The 14,072-nt window shown below is 38.1% G+C and overlaps 1 protein-coding gene across 29 annotated transcripts in view; it reads left to right on the forward strand.

Annotated features, from left to right (window-relative positions):
• The window catches only part of DST (dystonin), a 480,488-nt gene that overhangs the window by 402,273 nt on the left and 64,143 nt on the right, over positions 1 to 14,072 (forward strand). For 23 of the 29 annotated variants that reach the window (XM_077903540.1, XM_077903549.1, XM_077903545.1 and 20 more), the window contains 8 exons: positions 3,518 to 3,679; positions 5,223 to 5,393; positions 8,032 to 8,198; positions 9,352 to 9,511; positions 9,713 to 10,039; positions 10,526 to 10,610; positions 11,837 to 12,078; positions 13,017 to 13,223. In XM_077903540.1, the coding sequence (XP_077759666.1) occupies positions 3,518 to 3,679; positions 5,223 to 5,393; positions 8,032 to 8,198; positions 9,352 to 9,511; positions 9,713 to 10,039; positions 10,526 to 10,610; positions 11,837 to 12,078; positions 13,017 to 13,223 (1,521 nt within the window). The remainder of the gene's footprint in view (positions 1 to 3,517; positions 3,680 to 5,222; positions 5,394 to 8,031; positions 8,199 to 9,351; positions 9,512 to 9,712; positions 10,040 to 10,525; positions 10,611 to 11,836; positions 12,079 to 13,016; positions 13,224 to 14,072) is intronic. The other 6 variants (XM_077903552.1, XM_077903554.1, XM_077903568.1 and 3 more) reach the window with 1 other exon arrangement.

Genomic DNA, 14,072 nt, shown 5'->3' on the forward strand with positions numbered 1-14,072 from the left:
ACACTGGGAGATGGAGAAAGCCAGTGTATTTCTAACACTGGAGGAGGAAAAACATATGGACCAGGAAGATCGCAAGTCACAGCACCAAGTGGGGAACTGATGGAAGTTTCTTCTGAGGTTTTACACCTCTCTCTCACAGATCTGGAGGGAAATGATGCAGATTGCGGTAGCACAAGTTTAGTAAAAAATGTGACACTGTTGACACCATATGATCCAGAAGAATCCAACCTAGCATCTAAAGAGGAAGTGGAGGCACCCCTTTCTGCCCAGGAGATGGACGTGGTCCATATGAAGTGTTCCCCGAAATTCATACCAGTAAGAAAGCAAGCAGCTCCCAGAAAAGCAAGGGCCCAGGCTGGAATGTTGGGCCCAGTCTGTAATGGCTTTCAGTTAGTTCAGGTAATTAACGGGAACGTGAAACTCTGTAATGCCAGTAGTTTGTGTTTCTGTTTTAGAGTGGTCACTAGTGTCTCGAATAATGCTCAAATTCTGTCTTCTGTTTTGGGGATTTGCTGGTACCTTGCAAGATGCCAGGTATTGATAAGTTGATCATTACAACAAATTAATTTAGGCACCTTTAAAAAATTTTTTACTTATTTATTCATGAGAGACACAGAGAGAGAGGCAGAGACATAGGCAGAGGGAGAAGCAGGCTTCTCCTGCTTCTCCAGTTCACCTGAGTGGCAGGACTCGATCCCAGGACCCCAGGATCACAACCTGAGCCAAAGGCAGACATCTAACCACTGAGCCACCCAGGTGCCTTTTAGAAGAATGATTATTCCCAGCTGTTTAAGAGTCCTGTTAACTGGGCAGGCAGTGGCTGTTTCCCTGCGTTTAGACTGCCCCCTCTGTGAATTTATGTTAACATTAGGCTTTTACACAAATTGTGGTTTAAGACACTACCACTTAAGGGTAGTTTTTGTGGATTTATTAAGGTTGAACAGGCCTGGTCATGAAGGTACAAGCACACAGTATTTATATTGCTGTGGTCTGCAAAGTAGTCTGCTCAAATTAAGGACATTTAAAACGTGCTGAAAATCTGCTCTCACAAGCTCTGAATGTGGAAGTAGAGAAGTTGTGCTGTATTTTGTAGTCATTATAGCTCCTAACTTTTTGTGAGTGGTGAATGAGGTAAGAAAGTAAAGGGTACAGCCTTGTCATAAGTAGAGGTTGTTTGTCAAGCCTGTGATTATTTTCTTCCCACTCAGATTGAAGTTCAGCTATTTTGGTATTTTTACTAAGCTCTTCTGGTAAACTTTGCCTCAGAGGTAATTTTATTTTATTTTAAGCTTTGTGTTGGTGTGCTTATGGGTTAGATTAGGGGAAAAGTCTCTCTTCCTAAGTATTTGTTACCACTGAGAGATAAGGAATTTGGACAGTATCAGAACAGGTCCTCTTCCCAGCCTATGAACTAATCACTCCAGTCAGTGTTACCCTTTTCTGATGCATGTGTTAAATGGCATACTAGGTTAAAAGCTTAAAAGTACTTTCTTTGTGTAAAGGATTTAGCAGTTTCTTTTGTATAAAGCAGTTAAGCTCTTAGGAATATACAGATTCCTCAGTAGTTCTCTTTTTTTTAACCCACAGTATATTTTTTGTAGCACTTTAGATAATTACCACAAACTCACCCAGAGCTACTCTGATGTGCAACCCTAAAATTAGTTTCTTTAAAACCAAGATCAGAGGTTAAAGCAATTTACTAGAACATTATATCAGGTTTTTTTGTCCTGAACATATCTGAGAGAGAGAGAGTAGAATTTTTCCCTGGCAAATTCCTGGAATTAAGAATGTAGCAGTTTTCTACCGTTCCCAACTTTTTTTCTGTAAGTAGTAAAACATATCCATAGCTATTAGTTCCTAGAAGTGGTATAGAAAAGAAGTAGAATGGTAGTGCCAAATTCTATTTTCACCGCCTTGCTGCAACTTTGTATTGACTTATTAGGTAACTTTTAATACCTTTTTTAAAATTATAAAAGCTTACTTTTTTTTTCCTCAATGATTTGAGTTCTTATTTCTTGGGTCATGTGTAATTGACTGTTTATATTTAGTACTGTTATATAGAAACAATTAGCCAGTGTGGAAATTGTCTGTAAGGATTTTATGTAGAAGAAGAAACTTGGACTTTTAGCTGAGAGGAGACTTCTAAGGGAAATGATCATTTATTTGTTTGCTATTCCTAATTTACTCATTTATGCAATAACACAGGGCTATCTTGCATGCCATGCCTTAGGCCAGAGTCTGGAGAGTTTCTGCTGTAGCCTCTACATCTTTAAAAATTACTTTCCATACTATGGCTATAATTTTTTAAGTACTATTTTGTTATTTGCCTTTTTAATGTTTTCGTATGTTCTGTTAACTGTCCATTTACTTGTACTATTGATCTATTGTGCCCGATAGTATAATGACTCAAACTCCAAAACCTTGTCTTGTCTTAATATCTAGCTGAAACTTTCCTTCCTTGGTTAAATTAATTTATTTTCTTTATGGCATCCTTTAGGCTCTCTATATAAAACATTTGTATCTCTATGAGAGTTGATGTATCATCAGTACTATCCCTTTGTGGGGTTAATGTCATCCACACCAAAATGTAAATATAGTTTTTCTCTACTGAAACTCATTTGACAAATAATTATTGCTAGGTACCATGGTAGGTCCAGGACATAGAACCACTATAAGGAAAACAGAAATTTCTGCTTTCATGGAACTTGGATTTTACTCCAGCACATGAGATTTTTTGCCAGTGACAGGCATTTGAGGACTGTAAGTTGGACAGAGCTGAGAAGAGGAAGGAGAGCTCTAGCAAATGGCTGGCGGTTCAAGCAGCGACCAGAGTAACCAGAGTTGCTGTGCTGGGTGACATGTGTGAGCAAATCCATGGGATGAGGTCTGTGCACTTGCAAGGCTTTTAGGGGGCTGGATGGGTAGGGATCCATACTATTACAGTGTCTGCCTACATCTTTTCTCATTTCCTCTCTCTGTATTTTGGCCCAACTGGCAAACTATAGATTGGCCTCTTGGCTCACCTCAACATCTTGTTATTGATCTTCATTTCCAATTTGGGTCTCAAACTTCAACAGTTGCCAGCTAGCAGCAGGTGTCCATAGAGGAGCTGATAAGGCTCCTTGCCCAGTAGAGCTCTTGGGCCCATCTTATCATTTTGCTCCTTTGCATTTTCCATACCTTTTTTTTTTTTTTTACTAGAGTTAAATTGGAATGATGGAAAATAGTGTTATGCTAATGAAGCAATAGGGAGAGGACAGATAAACTCTTTTTTTTTGGTTTTATAGGTAATCTGATTAAAGGTACTTAGAATATCATTCTTTCAAATTCCTGAGTGGTTTTGATAATATTATGAATTTGCATTTAGTTTAGTTTCTTACTGTTATTCATAAGGTGGCTGTGACATATGAATAGATAACAGAAATTATTTTTACCTGTAATAATGGATAGCTGATAATTACACAACATTTGTATTAAGATAGATAATTTATATAAATTATTTCTCTTCTAATTGCAGGCATTCCAAAAAGAAGAGATTGAACCTTTGCAGGTTAAACAGCAAGATGTAAACTGGTTAGGTCAAGGCCTTATTCAGAGTGCTGCTAAAGGCACCAGCACACAGGGTTTAGAGCATGACCTGGATGATGTCAATGCACGCTGGAAGACTCTCAATAAGAAGGTAATTTTTCCATCTCCTTTGGTTTTTTTTTTTCCTTTGTTATCATATCTGTTGATTATTCTTCTCTAACATTTCTTGTGACAACTAATCATATTTATAGTAGCTAAACTTCCCTGAACATGCTTACTTTTTTTATATTGCTATAAATTAGATGGCCAAAACTCAGATGCCCACAGGAGGTCAGTAGGCAACATAAATGAGAGAAGTGAGTTGAGTGAAATAGAACCTCTCTCTATCACTATCTTGACTTTGATAGAGACACAGTTGTGCCGGTGTGATGGCAGGCGGCCCATGATCCATGACCTTGTGTTGAGGGAGCTCACACACCTTTAAAGGTACAATCAATCGGTACTTAGCTCTGGCACATCATCCCACGTAGGGATCTAGATTCAATGTTGTCAAATTGTTTACTTACTTTCAAAGGGACTTGGAAATCTCACTTTTTCTGTGAAACATAATTTTCAAATGTTGGTAACTAATTTCACACTGTATAATAGGTCACGCTGTGCAGGTGAATACGACTATGTCTCTGTCGGCCTTGGACTGAGGGTTTACCACCCTCGCCATAGGCTATTAACTCTAAATATTATTTTACTTATGAGATGTAGATTCCACCTTTTTCTAAATGTCCATGGGAGAAAACACTGGAAAATAATGCTCCTGATACCTTACGGGGATAATGCTGAAACATAATGGCAGCCCTTCACATGACATAAATTATCAGAACATTGTATAGGATGGCAGTGCTTATCTAGTGGTGGTGGTTTTTGTTCTTGTAGTTTTCTCTGCTTTGAAATCTTAAGCAATTGTTGCCAGATCTCAAAAGTACATTTATCATTCTATAAAGTCTGATTCATATTGGAGTGCTCTTCAAACACCACTGAAATGTAGTGTCAGGTGTAAATATATTCCATAGTGCTTAAAATATCTCACCAACTACTTTTTCAATCCTAAAGGAAAAGATCTGTGAGAAGGGCAATAGGATATCTCTATGTAGGACACAGAGACTCCATTTACTAGAATACAAAGGCCCCTGGTTTGTCAGAAAGGACTCCAGGACTTGGAGCTAGCTGAATTTAATCGGATACTTTACAGGTATTTTGCCTAGCAAAATATAAATCTGTTTCTCTCTACTCTAATAGGTTTTTTCTAAACGTAGTCTTTTAAAATAGTCATCAGTAGGAAATAAAAAAATGAATCAAAAGGATATTGATAAAAATGAATTAGGCATTGTTTCTTTCAGTAACCTTAAAATATTTGAATTATTCGTTCCAATCACAAATGTATTTGGTATTTCCAAAATCTCAAAGATTTCACCTTTTACACTACTGTTTGGGATGGATACCTTTTCTGCTTGGCTCATTTGATACACTTTGACTCCCTTCTACCACAGTCATGTCAATGCTTTGGGCAGATTTTAAGTGAAAAGGAAAAGAAAAATTTGTGACCAGATGGGAAGATGAGCATGAAAAGTGGTGGCTGGTGGGCAAATTTCATTTGTCATGGAACAAGTAAATAAGTTGGCGCAACTGAAACTTTGCAGGTGGCTCAGCGTGCAGCCCAGCTGCAGGAGGCCCTGCTGCACTGTGGGCGATTCCAGGATGCCCTGGAGTCCCTGCTCAGCTGGATGGTGGACACTGAGGAGCTTGTAGCCAATCAGAAGCCTCCGTCGGCTGAGTTCAAAGTGGTGAAGGCCCAGATACAAGAGCAAAAGGTAAGTCAGTGATCCTTTTGTGTTGTGTTTCATGTTAAATCACTATAATGACAGTAGAAATTTACCTTGCAACTCTCTTTGAATTAACAGGATATTCTAGTTGACTGGCCACTGATGCTCTAGAAATTATTTTTTAGTCATGCAACAAATATTTACTGAACATCTGCCATGGGTCCGACACTTTCAGGTGCTGGAGATAATCACTGACTAGAAAAGATGAAAGTTCCTCTTTGAGTTTAAGGTTTTGTGGACAGGGAGGAAGAGGAAGAGACAGTAAACTAAGCTGTGATAAGTTTGCAAGTGAAAAATAAAGCAGAGGTGGGAGATAAGAATTAGGAAGTAACAGAGCAAGGATGGAGGACAGGAAGTGCTGGAGTGGAGTTGGGGTTGTATATGTGTGCAGTTTGAAATAGGGTAGTCAAGGAAAACTTCACTCACTAAAAAGGTGATTTTGGCAGAAATATCCTTTTTTTTTTTAGTATCCTTATTCCCTTATATATTAAACCAGTTTATATGAAATTGCCTTAATGCTATTACAGTACCATTAACTGTATTCCGTATGCTGTGCCTTTCATCCCTGTGACTTATTCATTCCATAACTAGAAGCTTGTATTTCTCATTCCTTATTTATAGATTAAATACAGGCAGTGTTTTGTGACTCGGCCTATGCTAAAGAAGCAAAAATTTGATTTTTTTTAAAAGATTTTATTTGTTTATTCATGAGAGACACAGAAAGAGAAGCAGAGACCTAGGCAGGGGGAGAAGCAGGCTCCTTGTGGGAAGCCTGATGTGGGACTTGATCCCAGGACCCTGGGATTACAACCTGAGCCGAAGGCAGATGCTCAACCACTGAGTCACCCAGGCGCCCCCCCCCCCCCCAAATATTTGATTCTTACATACTAAGGTGTATGCTATTGTGTCTTTTGACACAACTAATATGGGACCAAGTTGGAAAGAAAGACACATCTGTTAAAGGGATAATAACATATTTTAAAAAATTCTGTGCTCCTGATGGTGTTGGTCAATTAAGAAGCATTTAGTGATATTTTCAGTACTAATTTCTCAGCCATGACTTGAAATGGCATGTGGGAGGGGCCCAGCACACAGCACATTGGTAAGATTTTTCCTATGTGGAAATTTAAAAAGAAGGGAAAGGATTAAGAGGTTTAATTTAGTTTCGACATTCAGTACCATCTCTAAAAATTCTTTGAAGATTCTAGTATACTGAAAATTAACCTTTTAGAAATAGATTTAGAGATAAGGATTACAGAAACAAAATAGGAAACACATTGCATTTGCATGATTTTTAAATAATATATGTGTAATATATAATATGTAACAAAGTAATGTGTGTTTAATAAGTATAATATATTATAATGTACTGCTACCATTCAGTATGTAATGTAATTTAAACCTTTGTCATTCTCCCTTAAGTCAATGAACTATGTTGGCCAACAAAATGTATTTGTTGACTTTGATTTTCTTAATTGCTAGAGCCTTTGCAATTCAAGTTTATCAGAAGTAATCCATTTAATTAGTTCTCTTTACTGCCTAAACCACCTGTTGTGCCTTGATTTTATAATGACTGTAACCTACAACAAGAGAGTTTGCATTTCTTCCCTTTCTTTGTAAACATGTTCCTCTTACCATCTGACTTGGTGGTCCCAAAATGAAAGTGAGAGGATACTCTTTTAGCTTGTTGCCTCAGGGTAGCTGTAGATTTCTCTAATCCTTAACTATCAGTCAGGATCAGATTAAGGAGGCAGTGAAGAAGTATTTAGCATTTCATATACCTGTGATTTCCTCACTGCTATTAACACAGTGCCTGTACTTAGCACTTGCTCATGAAATAATCATTCTGATTAGGTTAGAGCAAGGTAATCCTGAGTTCTGGCTACTTCTGTCAAACATTCCATTCCTGGCTTTTTTGAGATGTTTGCTTAGAATTAAATTGGATTTTTTTTTTTTTTTTTTTTTTTTGCTGCTGCTAAATCCTGAAATACTGGTCTTATTTAGCCAGCTTCAAGGATTTCTGACTTGTTCCATCCTCTGTTCCTTTTGGAAATGGTATTTAGAGGCTCTTTTTTCAGCCTCATGAAGGATTTTAGGAGCTAGTTCCACCTACAGAGAGGCAGGAGCCTCTAGTTTTAGCCTCATCAGTTTGTGAACTTGATCTGAGTCTCAGTCTCCCTGTCTCTAATGGTTTGTTTAACATGGGAAAAGTTTGGAAAACATTAGTGATTTATAGTAATCTTACTTGTCTTAGTAGGACAGGTGACTGTTGAATGTTTAGGGTATTCCCATTTCATTACAGTAGCGGGGATCTTGTACTTCAAGTGGAGTAGAGTTATCCTTGAGCAGCACCTTCTCATTATTTTATATAAAAAAATTAATAATGAATGGCTTATGGCCTTACCGATATTAGCTTGAAAAGCCCCAGTCACAATGTCTGACATGATAGCAATGAATCACTAAACAAAATGGGTTATTTTTAAAATCTTTTTTACGTGAATCTATACAAAATATGTATTCTTGTCGCATATCAAAAGTACTTAGACTGTGTTTTCCATGATGTTAACAGTTTCTTTTGCCCTCCCTGCCCCCCTTTTAATTTTGGTGTTTAATGTTCTGTCTCAAGCTTCTCCAAAGATTGTTAGATGACCGCAAATCTACTGTGGAGGTAATCAAACGAGAAGGAGAAAAAATTGCTGCAACAGCAGAACCTGCGGATAAAGTGAAGATTTTGAAACAGCTGAGTCTCTTGGATAGTAGATGGGAGGCATTACTTAATAAAGCTGAAACGAGGTAACTTAAATACTTCCGGTCTTCTGAAAGAGTAGCAAAGGCTTTCATGCTAATAGTTTGCATTTTGGTAATGCTTTTCTCCAAATTGTCATTTTCCTATGTTTACCATGTATGTAAACAGGCAGCAAGGGCTGTGGTGCCTCACTGTTCATTCCTCCAATGGTAAGGTCTTGTAGTCACCAAATTTCAACTCTTTATTTTAAGAAAAATAGTTCTCCAGGAGTAATTCATCTATTTATTACACAGTAACTGCTTGCCTGCCGTGAATCAGGCACAGAGCGAGACCTTGGGTTACAGAGGTGAACTGGACAGATCATCTCTGCCCTCAGGGCATGGTCTAGTAGAGCTTGATAGCCATTGAAAAGTAATGACAAAGTGATGTTTCAGAGCAAAAACATAGGGTGTTGTGGAAGCATATGATAGAAAGAACCTAGTCTGGGGGCAAGGAAATGACAGCTAAGCTGTGTCTTAAAGGAGTAGGAGTTAGCCAAGAAACAAAGTAGATGGAAGGCTAAGATGTTTAGACATAAAACGTTTATGAAGGGTTAGAGACCTGGAGCATATTTCTCTTCTTTTGTGATATTTTAATCCATAAATACTAACTGTTGCTATTGGGAAATATATCTGACACTGTACTTGGGACGGGGGAGGATATACTTGATGCACTACTTAGGTAGGAATCCCTGTTCATTCCATGGAGGGTGGGTAATCCAGTTTTGATGAGTTGATTAAGGCAGTCGCAGCAACTGGTGCTCTTATTGAAGTTAATGAATGTATTTATTTAACACTTTGAACAGGGCTTAGTGCAGAATATGTGTTCCATAATTGTTACTTTTATTGTCATTATTTCTGCTATTGTTTTTATAACATTGCTATTATTATTAAACAGCTATTATTTTTTAAGTATTATAACCAGATTTCTTAAGAGTTTCATAAGATTTAGGTACTTGGGGTTGGTCTCTGGTTCACTTTTAATTTTATTTAATGGGAAAATTACTTTAGCATGTCCTTGAAACGTGGAACATCTTAACTCTAACCTTAGATGTTTTTCACAAAAAAAATGTCTCATATGCAGGAGCATGAGTAAAGATTCTTGTTGAATATTTCACACATTCTTCATCCCTAAATGACCTTTATCTTGGCACATGTATAGGAATCGTCAGTTGGAAGGTATCTCGGTGGTAGCACAGCAATTTCATGAAACCCTAGAACCATTGAATGAGTGGCTTACAACCATAGAAAAGAAGCTGGCGAATTGTGAGCCCATAGGAACCCAAGCATCTAAACTTGAAGAACAAATTACACAGCACAAAGTAAGACACCCTTTGCACATTAGTAAGATTCAGTTTTCCGTCTCCTCCATGGTTTTATGTCATAAATTTGAGTTATGCACTATTGTGTTATGCATGATTGCAAACTAAGCCCATTTCAAATGTCATTCTTTCGTTCTGTTTATGTTTTCATTTTTATTTGTCCATCCTTTCTGTTTCTCTTTTTTTTAAACTTTATTTTAGGCTTTAGAAGATGACATCATCCATCACAATAAACATTTACACCAGGCTGTTAGCATTGGCCAATCCTTAAAGGTTTTGAGCTCCAGGGAGGATAAAGATATGGTGCAAAATAAATTAGACTCCTCTCAAGTGTGGTACATTGAGATGCAAGAGAAAAGTCACAGCAGGTCTGAGCTCCTCCAGCAGGCCTTATGTAATGCTAAGATTTTTGGGGAAGATGAAGTTGAGCTGATGAATTGGCTGAACGAAGTACATGACAAACTGAGCAAGCTCTCAGTCCAGGATTACAGCACTGAGGGGCTTTGGAAGCAGCAGTCTGAACTTCGGGTATTTTTATTTCTTTCTTTTTTTTTTTTTTTTTTTTTTCATTTCAGTTGTCATTATTTTCTTTGTCTTCCTTATTTTTATATTATTTATGTTCTTGCGATTTAGGTGAATTGCTATATTCAAAAAAGACTTAGCCTGTGTATACAGATTAAATTTGTCCAGTAGCCAGACTCTTCACTTTTTCTTTGTTACTTTATGATTGTTTACAAAGACCTCTAATTAACCAGTAGTCCAGTATCTTCACTGGACTTCATAGGCCATTTTCTGAAAAGGAGAATGTATGGGTTAGGATAGCTGAACATGAGACATGGGCCATGATAGTGTAAAGAAGAGGGGTAAGCAAGGCAACAGGAATGGCTAGTTGAAAATGGGAGGTGTTTACTCAAATCTCTATGAAACACAGAGTTCTCTAAGGTTAACCAAAGCTAATTGTTATTTAAATTTCCACACACACACACACATATAAAAATGGTACCTGTGTTTTAGGTTCTGCAAGAGGACATCCTACTCAGAAAACAAAATGTCGATCAGGCATTACTAAATGGTTTAGAACTACTGAAACAAACAACAGGTGAGAATCTTTCAAATCAACTCATCATTACTGTTAGCATTTTGCATTGCTTTCTAAATATTTTAGGGAGAGGGGAAAAACAAAATATTTTATAATTTTGGGGCCACTCCAAGACTTCATTCTGCAGAATGCTTTGAAGACTGATCCAAGAGCGTTTTGGAATATGATCTCACTTTTTTTCTCATGATCTCACTGGGGTTCTTAATGGAAGTGGCGTGTATTACTCATAACACAAAGCACTGTGGCATAGGAGATGCTCAGAGAAGCCCACAGCAGAGTTACGTTGGTTTTCCACTGAGGGAGGCAGTTGTTCTACATGCGTGCATAGGTTGTAAACAGATTTTTAAAATTTTAAGGTTGTTGGCATTTCGAAACACACACTCCATGCCTACCCACCCCCAGGCTTCATTTTTCCATGCTTAAACTCACTAAGAAAACAGATACAGACTAACTTGTTTTCACTATACCTGTGTCCAGTTCAGCACCATATTGTGGTATGGGCGAGTAATGTTCACTATGAATTGGAGGAATTTGACGTAGTATCTAGAACCTCGGACTAGGAGTCTGAAGCCTAGGACACAGTTTCTCTGTGTGTCTGCAAATGAGGTAGAGGCGACTGAGGATCTGTTGAAATAGTACAGATGAGTGTGTTATTTTTAATATGTATACACATGCACACAACACACATATGTACCACGTACACACGTGTCCATCCATACATACACGTATGCCAGGCATTGTTCTAAACACTTCGCAAATAAGCTCATTGAATTTTTATCATAACCTGATGAGGTGGATTCTGTTCTTATCCCTATGTAAAGTTGAGTAAACAAGGGCCCAGAGAGGTTATTTTATACATGGTAACAAGCCACAAAGTCAATATTTGAACCTGAGTGGTGTTTAGCCCCTATGCTTGAAAAACTGAAAGCACCATATAGTTAGATGCAAAGATGATGCTTTCACATAACTGAAGGCACTGTAGCCCTTTCCAATTTTATATTTGTATTTTCAGAGCTGTTGAGATTTGCCAGAAATCCTGGGGGAAAAGATTAAAATTGGGAAAAAGGCTTCTCTTGGGTCAGATCATCTTTGGGAAAATGCTCTTTTTTTTTTTTTTTCTTACCATAGAAAAATCTCATCAGTATACAATAATATCTAAAGAAACTCTATCCTCCCTTTGCCTTTTCTTTCCTTTCTTGAGATATAACATGCCTTTGACATTTTAGGTGATGAAGTTTTAATAATTCAAGATAAGTTGGAGGCCATTAAAGCAAGGTACAAAGATATCACAAAATTGAGCACGGATGTTGCCAAAACTCTGGAGCAGGCACTGCAGCTTGCAAGGCGGCTGCACGCCACACGCGAAGAGCTCTGCACCTGGCTGGACAAAGTGGAGGTGGAATTACTTTCCTATGAGACTCAGGTTCTGACAGGAGAAGCAGCAAGCCAAGCTCAAGCGAGACAGAAAGTATGCTCGGATTTATGCATTTTGAATCTATTTGTTATCTCTTAGAGAGATGGTCTCATGTTGTTACTAATACACTGAAGGATGCCTTGATGGGTGGGGACCCAACAGAAATTGGCTGCAGATCAATTGCTTAAAACTTTAAGGAGTCCAAAGATGAAAATAGCATATTGTAATTTGTTTCCAGAGTCTTCTGGTTGAGAGTATAGTTTATAGCACAAGAGACAGAATGATGAAAATGGAAAGGAGGAAAATTTAAAAAAGGAAAATGATTGTTTTAGAGGGATACAGCATTTGCTTAGAATTAACAATATCTCTCTAAGATAGATGCATAGCATGAGGTAGCCTTTCTAATTATATTGCAAAAGTGTTATTCTATCATGATGATTCTTCTTTTTTTCAGAGATAGCCTCTGTTTTTATCAGCCCTGAAGTATGATCACATGTGGATGAAAAGGAGTTGGGGAGGTCAGGTTCACAGAGCCTGTAATGATTCAACTGGGATGATTTAAAGCCAATATGTTCTCATTTTGAGGGTCACTTCAGTTCTAGCTTGGACTTTACTCTTGGACTTCACTCTTTACTCTATTTCACTTTTCTGATACCTGCTTACTTAGAGGTTATCAGAAAGCAAAGAATAATACACGTTAACTTGCTTGGTTTTATTTCCCAAATTTTAAACATTTGTATTAAAGTTCAAAGATAGAATCTTTGCTATGTTGACCAATGACTTGTTCTTTGGAACTCCTCAGGAAACACTTCCCTTTTTACAAAATAGCTTTAAGGAACAAAGGTTCCTAAACTTAACTGAAACACAGGAGCCAATGCCTGGCATTATTCTCCTGCAGAGGACTTTAGTGCCAAGGACAGTAAAAGGAAAAGCCTGTTCAAACTCTTAAGCATTACCCCCAGATTTGTATGTTTTCTTAATTCTGCTCTCAGGAACTGAAAAAGGAAGCTAAGAACAGCAAAGCCTTATTAGACTCCCTTAATGAAGTGAGCAGTGCTTTACTGGAGCTGGTCCCATGGAGGGCAAGGGAGGGACTTGAAAAAATGGTGGCCGAGGACAATGACCGCTACCGACTGGTGAGCGACACCATCACTCAAAAGGTGGAGGAGATTGATGCCGCCATTCTGAGATCCCAGCAGGTAGGGGCATGTGGTTTGTTGTCTGGGCAATACATTTTCCCCAGTTGTTCTCCGAGTCTTTACCTGAACAAAGATTTCTGCTAATAGTGTTTCCATTCATTTGTTATGCTTCAGAAGCAAAAGGAGGGATTTGAAAAGAATTCAGGTTCCTTCGACATCTGAGTGCCAGACCAGGCAAGGCTAATCTGTACATTGTTAACAGCCATCTGCCTCCCTGTAGCCCAGACTTATCCTTACCAAATCAGTCCCTGGGAAGATCAGCCCGGCTTTCCAAACAAAGTGCTTTTTTTGCCTCCATGTATGTGAATTGCTAATACTAATTTTATGCCTTGGCTAAGTCTAATCTGTATGTGAGTAAATATTTTGAGTTATCGTGTAAGTCAGCATTAACTGCTCATTTACATACTGCTATGGCAAAGAGAGAGCTATATTCTTTCTAAAAAGGAAGCAGTGGTGTTGGTGATACTGTGTTTTTTTCTGGAGATGACTCAAGGGAAAAAAACGATAGTTTCTGACCTGTCTGCGACTCACGCAGAGTTTATAGTTCCAGAGAGTTTTATAGGCACCCAGCCCTCACCACAGCTCCCTCAGAAAGCTGTGGGCAATGAGTGGGGTTCTGGAAACAGAAGTTTATATGACATACTTTGATGAACTTTTATTGACTATTTTGGACTATTTACATTAAGTCATCAGACTCTTACTGCAGACTCTCTGTGACAGGTCTAATGCGCTATTGCAGTGTATTTTAGAGCAGAGCTATGGAAGGTACATAACTAAGCTTGTACTAATATGTGCCAAAAGCAAGAAACACAAATCAAGCGGATTGTGTGGGACCATCCAAAATTAATT

This window comes from Canis aureus, chromosome 7 (genome assembly GCF_053574225.1).
Source record: "Canis aureus isolate CA01 chromosome 7, VMU_Caureus_v.1.0, whole genome shotgun sequence".
NCBI lineage: Eukaryota > Metazoa > Chordata > Mammalia > Carnivora > Canidae > Canis > Canis aureus.